Here is an 8,657-nt window from a genome sequence, read left to right as displayed (position 1 = left end):
TCCCACCTGATTTTAAAGTCCCTAATACTTTTTATGAAGCAAGCATAACCCTCATACCAAAACCAGGGAAGGACTTCACTAAGAAGGAAAACTGTACACCAATATCCCTCATGAACATAGACGCAAAAATTCTCAACAAAATCCTAGCCAACAGAATCCAACAGCACTTCAAAAAATAACATCTTGACCAAGTTGGTTTCATAAAAGGGATGCAAGGATGGTTCAACACCAGGAAAACGATCAGCATAATCCATCATATAAATAAGAAAAAGGAAAAAAGAACTACGTATCTGTTGACGCAGAAAAGGCGTTTGACAAAATCCAACATCATTTCTCATAAAAACACCCAACAAAGTAGGAATTGAAGGGAAATTCCTCAACATAATCAAGAGCATATGTACAAAACCAAGAGCCTACATCATGCTCAATGGAGAAAATTTGAAAGCCTTCCCTCTGTGAACAGGAACCAGGCAAGGATGCCCTTTATCACCACTCCTATTCAATATTGTGCTGGTAGTTTTAGCCAGAGCTATACAGCATGACCTAGAAATCAAAGGCATCCAAATTGGCAAAGAGGAAGTAAAACTCTCCTTATTTGCAGATGATATGATCCTATGCATAGAAAACCCCAAAGACTCAGTTAAAAAAAAAAACACTATTAGACCTCATTGAAAGATTCAGCAAAGGTGCAGGGTATAAGATCAACATACAGAAATCAATTGGATTTCTCTACAGTAACAGCAATAACGATGAAAAAGACATTAGGAAAACAATTCCATTTACAATAGCCACACAAAAGATGAAATACCTAGGAATAAACATAACCAGGGAAACAAAGGACTTATACAAAGAAAATTACAAAGCACTATTACAGGAAACCAAAAGAGATCTACAGGAGTGGAAGAACATACCATGTTCCTGGATAGGAAGACTCAACATTGTGAAAATGTCAATACTACCCAAAGCAATCTATACATACAATGCAACCCCAATCCAGATTCCAACAACATTCTTCAAAGAGATGGAAAGGACAATTACTAATTTTATATGGAAAGGATAGAGATCCAGGATAAACAAAGAACTGCTTAAAAGGAAGAACAAGGTTGGAGGTCTCTCACTCCCTGACTTCAAACTTTACTACACAGCTACGGTGGTCAAAACAGCCTGGTACTGATACAATGAAAGAGAAATTGATCAATGGAAATGAATGTAGAACCCAGATATCAACCCAACCACCTGCAACCAAGTGATTTTCGACAAAATGCCCAGGCACATTGCATGGGAAAGAGACAACCTCTTTAATAAATGGTGCTGGCAGAACTGGAAAGCAATACATAAAAGACTGAAACAAGACCTTTGCCTCACACCATACAGAAAAATGAATTCAACATGGATCAAAGATCTAAATGTGAATCCCAAAATTAAGAAGATCATCAATGAAAAAAATAGGGACAAACATGAGGGCACTAATTCACGGCATATACAGGCTGCCACACATTTTGAAAAGTACACAAAGAAAAATAGCCAAGCGGGACATATTAAAAATTAAAAACTTGTGTTCTTCCAAAGACTTCACCAAGAGAGTAAAAAGAGAACCCACAGACTTGGAAAAAAATCTTTGGCAATGACATATCAGATAAGGGACTCATCTCTAGAATATATAGGAAAACACTACACATCTCCAAAACTAAGACAACCCAATTATGAAATGGGCACAGGAAATGAACAGACAATTCACCAAGGAGGAGATCCGGGCTGCCAACAAACATGAAGAAATGTTCACGTTCACTAACCATTAGAGAGATGCAAATCAAAACAAGGAGATACCATCTCATACCAGCAATAACAGCAAAGATAAAAAAGTTGAGGACAATGAATGCTTGGTGGGGATGTGGAGAGACTGGAACACACCTGCATTGTTGGTGGGACTGCAAAATGGTCCATCCTCTCTGGAAAGCAATATGGTGCTTCCTCAGAAGGTTGAAAATAGAAATACCATTCGATCCAGCAAAAAGTTGGTGGAAATTTTTTTTTTTATGTTTTCATGCAAACTTGTAGAAGCTCCTTTACATACCAAATATTAGATTCAGTGCCATTGAGTCAATTCTAATTCATCATGGCCCTATCTTATGTAGGGTTCTGGAAACTAAACCTTTACTGCAGCTGCCTCATTTGTTTTCCACAGAGTGACTGGTGGGTGTGAACCAGCCAACCTTGCTGCGTGGTCAATTCTTAGCCTATGGTGCCCCCAGCATTCCTTGTACTTAATGAATACATCTCAAGTTTGTAAGGTCACCTTTGAAGCTCGCTCGGTATTCCTCTTTGTTCTGTCCTTTTCATGAAGGTAGTGGCTCTAATCTTTGCCTGCTCGTTCATGAACTTCATCCTTCTTCTTATTCTTGGTTTTTCCCATTAACTTGAATGTGTCCTACTCAGGGACTAAGTCTTCTAAAACTGATTGTTGTGTCTTTGTAAAATACTGTTGTCTTCAAGGATAGTGTTGTCTGAGAAAGAATCCTCTTTCTCTAAAGTCTCCATTTCTCCTCTTTTAGGTGGAGTCCAATGAAATGAATGCAGATTATCCCATTTTTTTGCATATTTTTTTTTTAAGTGCCATCGCATCAAGATCTTGTAAAGGGTTTTCAAGGAGGAGTGGTTAGGTTTGAACTGTTGACTTTGTGGTTCATAGTCCAGTGATGATCCTATATCATCACAACAGAACTCCTAGAGAATTTTATTTTCAGAGTGTTCAAGGAAAGGGACATGGAGTTAGGAATATAGGTAGAGATGTATAGACAATGAGACTATTATGCTTAATGTATTGGGAAGTAAAATACCTGTGGCAAATGATACTTTGTTGACTACACAAAGGCTTTCGATTGTATGGATCTTGACAAGCTATGGCCATCCTTGCGAAATATGTATATTCCAGAACATTTCATTGTGTTCATGAGGAACCTGTACATAGACCAAGAGGCAGTTGTTGGAACAGCACATCGGAACACTGAATGATTTAAAATTAGGAAAGGTGTGCACCAGTGTTACATTCTTTCACCATACTTAATTCAACCTGTATGCTGAGCAAATAATTCAAGAAGCTGGGTTATATGAAGAAAAATGTGGCATTAGGATTGAAGGAAGACTCATTAACAACCTGTGATATACAGATGATACAACCTTGCTTGCTGAAAGTCAAGAGGACTTAAAATACAGAAAAAGATCAAAGACCATAGCCTTGCATCTCAATGTAAAGAAAACAAAAGACATCACCATTTGATCAATAAACAGCATTCTTAACAGAAAAGATTGAAGTTATCAAGGACGTCATTCTTCTTGGATTAGCCACAACACTCATGGAAGCAGAAGTCAAGAAATCAAAAGATGTATTGCATTAAGCAAATTGTTGCACAAGACCTTCCCAAAGTGTGGAAGAACAAAGATGTCAGCTTGAGGGCTAAGGTGCGCCTGACCAAACCCCATCGTATTTTCAATAACTTCATATGCATGTGAGAATATTGAAAGAACCGTGGGCTGCCAAAAAAACCAATAGATCTGTGTTGGAAAGAAATGCAGCCAGAGTGCTCCTTGGAGGCCAGGATGACTAAACTTTCACTAGAGGTGGGTATCATGTTTGATAAGGTGGAGGGTCAGAGAAAATGGGGAAGATCCCCAGCAAGATGGATTTGCAAAGTAGCAGCATCAATGGGCTCAAGTTTGGGAACAATTGTGATGTTGGCCCAGGCAGGACAGTGTTTTGTTCTATTGTGCATAGGCTATGAATCGATACCGAGTTGATGGCACCTAATAACAACAACATTCACATAAAAATCTTTAAAAAGTCATTAAGCTACAGAATTCACTATCTCTATCTCCATTGCTTCCTTTCTAAGGTGAATCACTTGTCTAACTTTGTCTTTCTACAGGATCATATTTGCATATTTATGTATCACATAGAAATAAGTTTAAAGTAATTTGATTTACTATGATTTCTTTCAATTTCTTATTTCAGAGAACTCTATTAGACAGCTGACAAGAATCCTCACGCTGTTATTTAAGATTACAAATTTTTTAAAGACCATAAATTAAAAACCTTTTTGTACCTGGTTATGCATTTATATTTTTATTTTTCTTTGATAGAAACTAAGGACGTGAAGATTCTCATTATATGCCTGAAGAAGCCTATGATTATCAGCAACAAAGAAGTGATGAAAATAGAAATTCACTTTGATTTGCAATTCAACATAACACAAGTTTCCACTACAGTGTTAGGAGAAGAGAGTCAGGTGATAGGTTTATTTTCTTTTTGATTGTTTGAATATGTTTTCATCTCTTATAAATCTCCTTATAATGGCTTTGGATGTGAATAGCATATAATAGTTGTACATTTGGGGTTCAAATCCAAGTTCTCCCTGTTGTTGAATCATCTGTCTCAGTTGTGTAAGATTTTTAAGGGCTCTTTGTGCTTTGAAATGTATCATTCTATATGTTGTGAACAACGCAAAAGTTTTCTGGATTAATGTCAGCTCTTAGCTGCATTGTTCCTGATGTTCTAAGTATACTCACTGTGAGGTGTTCATTTGGTGCTTCCTTCTCTCTCAGCTCCTCTTGGCCCCAGGGGAGTGGTTGGGGGTAGGTTTTATTAGGGAGGTTTCCCAAAGTTTTACTTGCTGGTCTTATCTTGTGGCAATGGGCTGAGCCTGGTATAGTTTACTATGGTATCAGGCTCCCAGTGATCTTTTCTTCTGTTCTACAAGAACAAGACGCATTTCTCTGTCACAGATGGTAGAAAGGACTAAGACATCTGTGACAGGAACACATAGAATACTATAGAAAAGGTGTGGAAACAGTATCATATTAAGAAATGCTTAGAGACCTGAGTGAGGAAGTCTCTGGTAATCTGCTTTTCTGTTTCTTGACATGCTATTGTTGTTAGTTGTTAGTGTCATCAACTTAGTTCTGACTCATAGCAACCCTGTATCGAGCTACGAAGGACTAGATGGTGGGTTTGAACCGCCAGTCTCTAAGTTCAGTGCTTATCCTACAGCATTACATCACGACTCCATACATAGTAAGTTCTTGTTTTTGTTGCTTTTAAGTGCTGTCAAGTCATTTCCAACCTATAGTGATTGGTAAATTTAAACCACCAACCTTGCAGTACAAACCCACCCAAGTGCTTATCGTACAGTGCCACACCAGGACTCACAAGTGGTTGTTAAGTGCTGTCAAGTGGGTTTCCACTCATAGTGATGCTGCATAGGGTTTTCCAACGAGTGATGGTTGGGTTTGAACCATTGACCTTGTGATTAGCAGTCTAGTGCATATCCTAGAATGCCACATGAGGACTCTACAGCTTTGAGAGAAAGTCAAAAATTATTGCTACTGTAGTTCCAGTTATATACGCTCAAGGCATAGTGGTCTGGTCATACATTTATAGTGACTGCTTTTTGGGATCTCAAAGGGATAATCTTGAAGGATTTTTCATAGGACATAAAATTATCATTGGGGCTGATTAGGAAGAAGTTGTAAGAAAGTGGAAAAGTGCTTTGGTGTGAGGAAAAGGCCAGGAAAATTGTACTTGCTCATTCCTCAACAACTTTACACAGCGTCTCTCTGAGTCAGAACTAACTTGATGACATTCAAGAACCATAACATTGTTTCTGGATAACTTGGGCCATCCTGTGAGAATTGTTTTGGAGAAACTTACCCCATCCAGACTACAGCCCTGATCTTGTACCTTCAGACTTTTTGATGTTGTTGTTATTCCCAAAACTCAAACAACATTTAAAGGAAATAAGATTTGCATCCCTTGAGGGTGCTGAAACTGCTGTTTTGATCTGGTGTGTATCAGAAAACACAGGATTCTTCAGGGCAGAATTAGAGAAAAGTGTATAGACCTAATGGAAGGATTTGTTGAGACATACCCGTTTCACATGGAGCTATTTTAGTTTAATAAAGGCGTAGGTATATTTTTCACCACTCTCATAGTTTTCAAAGAGTAACCCTATGAAAAGAACAATTCATGAGTAAGGATGAGGATAATCTGTTAGAACCAGACCAGTCATTTCACATAAAACCACCTGCCTCTTACCACTTATGAATTGGCCTTCAATGGTAAGGATGTCTTTAACAAAGACATCAACATAAGCATTTCTACATTTCATAAAGCAAATAACAGAGCCTTGAGGAAGAAGTAGGATTTGCTTGCAGATAAGGCACAATTCCCAAAATTGGCAACCCTGGAGTATAGGGGAGATATGAGGTCTTGCAAGTGGAAACACACTGCAGATTTAGTAGATTAGAAGTTATCCTGAAAGCTTTACTTTCAGGTTAAAGTTTTACTTTCAGGGCAGAGCAAAGAGAGGCCTTGAAAACGCCATGATCCAGTGGATTAGATTAAAGAACAGATGGTTGGTACTCATGGGAGGGAAGTGGAAATTCTGGAAAGAGAGTAAAGTGATTCCTTAAGGGTGTTGTTGTTAAGTGCCCTTGAGTCAATTCTGTCCCATAGCTACCCAGTATAGGGTTTCCAAGGAGCATCTGGTGAGCTTGAACCACTGACCTTGCAGTTCAAATGACTTTACTATCTGACGCAATAGCCCACAGCACCACCTTAAGATTCCAACAGGCGTGGGGACCCTCTTTTTCTGCCAAGGGACATGTGGATATTTATAACATCGTTCATCGGCCTTAGAAAAAGATAAAACATAAAAATCGTTGGATGGCTGGAACTATGGTTGCTTTGGCATGGACTTTATGTGGTCCTCAGGCTGGATTTCCCCTACCCCTGCCTTAAAGGGACAAATTGATTTCTTCTAATTATCAATTTTCTGGACTTTGAGCTTTAAGTGATACTGAGTGAATTTTTTAAAGTTCATAGAAAAATGGAAGTAAAAGATAAATGCAGTTTTCCATGGGTTTTGTGTGTGTGTGTGAAGTACCATTGTATGTATGTGTGTGTGTTTGTATGTGGATGTAAGTAAACACATATGTTCTAGGGTTAGATAGTAGTGATGGTTAGATAAAAGATTATTGCTTTTAAAAATGCATTTGGCTCTCCTCTCAGGTGTTCCCTGACTCAAAAGAAGATTCCTCAGAATTTATTGGTAAGTTTGGAAAAAAAAAAAAAAGACTGAGTTTCTTAGTAATCACGCAAAAAAAGAGGTAGCCATATTTGGAAATTATAAAATTCACAATCTGAATTCCTTATGAAAACAATAACAAAATCTTTCCTCAGAGAGTTCACTGACAACCTACAGGAATTTAATACTATTGTTTTTATCTTTGGAGAAAGAAAAACCATTAATAGTCTTCAGTGATGTTCCCCATTGCATAAAATCTCTGAGTAAACTGGAAATGATTTGGGAATAAAAAGGTGGGTGGGGAGTGGAGGGTCCTGCCAGATACTGCGTTAAGCCATTACTGTCCACAAAGCCATCCATGCATTACTACATTAGGTATGTTTTATGAATTGACTCCCTAGTTGGTTTTCCAGAGTGCCCATAGATTGCTGCTTTTAGCTTTGAGGAAGAACCCTTACTATCAATTCTAACCAAAAAGTGGCTCTACATCACCCATATACAACCCATAACAACTCCAGAGAGTTCTGACATGGTGCATGGTTATCATTATTCTTTGTTGATCTATTATTCATTTATATAGCAGAGGTAATTGACCCCCATGACCCAGAAGAGTCCACGGATGTTGGATTTGACCCTTACATAATAACGCTTGATTGTAATGACCCGGATAATCTGACTGTAAGTATGGGAAGCTGGGGGCAAGGTTTTGAACTGATGCCCACTAAGATGCAGACAGTTCGAAGCTGCCTCTCCTGGCTTCTTGATCATTGTTTCCTGTTAGACCATATTCCTTTCTGACCGTCCTTTACTTTCGATTATTTTTGCCTGTCATGTTTATGGTATTCTCTCTTTTCGTTCTACTCGGTTGTCCTATGGACTGCTTGACTTGGTTGGCTTCTGCCTCATTCCATCGTTTTGGGATCTGGATACTGAGATGGAGTGAATGAAGCCAGCCCAACTCTTAGCCCAGTGCCTTACCAGTTCTCCTTTTGGAAGATATAAAGTGGAGGTAATAGTTATTTCCATAGTTGTTACCCTGTGAGGGTTAAACATAAATGTACATTGTGCTTAGCATATACAAGGATGCTTCAAAAAGTTTGTGGAAAATAATTGAAAAAAAAAAATAAAATTAATGGATAAATTTTACTATCTTTTAATTATCCAGTTTGCCACAAAAATTTTGAAACCCCACTGTGAGGTATGTTGTCAGTTCCTCATTCCTTTTTCCATCTTATTACATCATACAGATGGTTGATGATTCTGACTTGATTGTTTCAGAAGAAACACATTGGAGGTCATTTTCTATGTAATCATGAATTAAGTAGTCCCACTGGGTAGCTGTACACTTATACCAATGATATGATGTTATTAAAGATAAGTTTGTATGCCTTCCTTTGGTTTCACCCTTTGTTTTTACCCTTTTTGTTTTAATTGTGAATTGATTGATAGTTTACGTGGGAAAACATCAGCTTTACATTCATCCTGTTGTACCTCATTTCATTGCAATGATTGTAAACCCCTCCATGCATTGTCATTCAACAGCATTTGCTTCCATTCCCTCTGTTTGTTTGTTTTTTC

The 8,657-nt window shown here is 38.1% G+C and overlaps 1 protein-coding gene across 1 annotated transcript in view; it reads left to right on the top strand.

Moving 5' to 3' along the window:
- The window catches only part of SYCP2L (synaptonemal complex protein 2-like), a 126,338-nt gene that overhangs the window by 38,472 nt on the left and 79,209 nt on the right, over positions 1 to 8,657 (top strand). The window contains exon 14 of the mRNA XM_006864123.1: positions 4,138 to 4,283. Coding sequence (XP_006864185.1) covers positions 4,138 to 4,283 — 146 coding nt within the window. The remainder of the gene's footprint in view (positions 1 to 4,137; positions 4,284 to 8,657) is intronic.

Source organism: Chrysochloris asiatica, unplaced genomic scaffold (genome assembly GCF_000296735.1).
Source record: "Chrysochloris asiatica unplaced genomic scaffold, ChrAsi1.0 scaffold00060, whole genome shotgun sequence".
Lineage (NCBI taxonomy): Eukaryota > Metazoa > Chordata > Mammalia > Afrosoricida > Chrysochloridae > Chrysochloris > Chrysochloris asiatica.
This window is presented reverse-complemented; position numbering and strand designations above follow the sequence as displayed.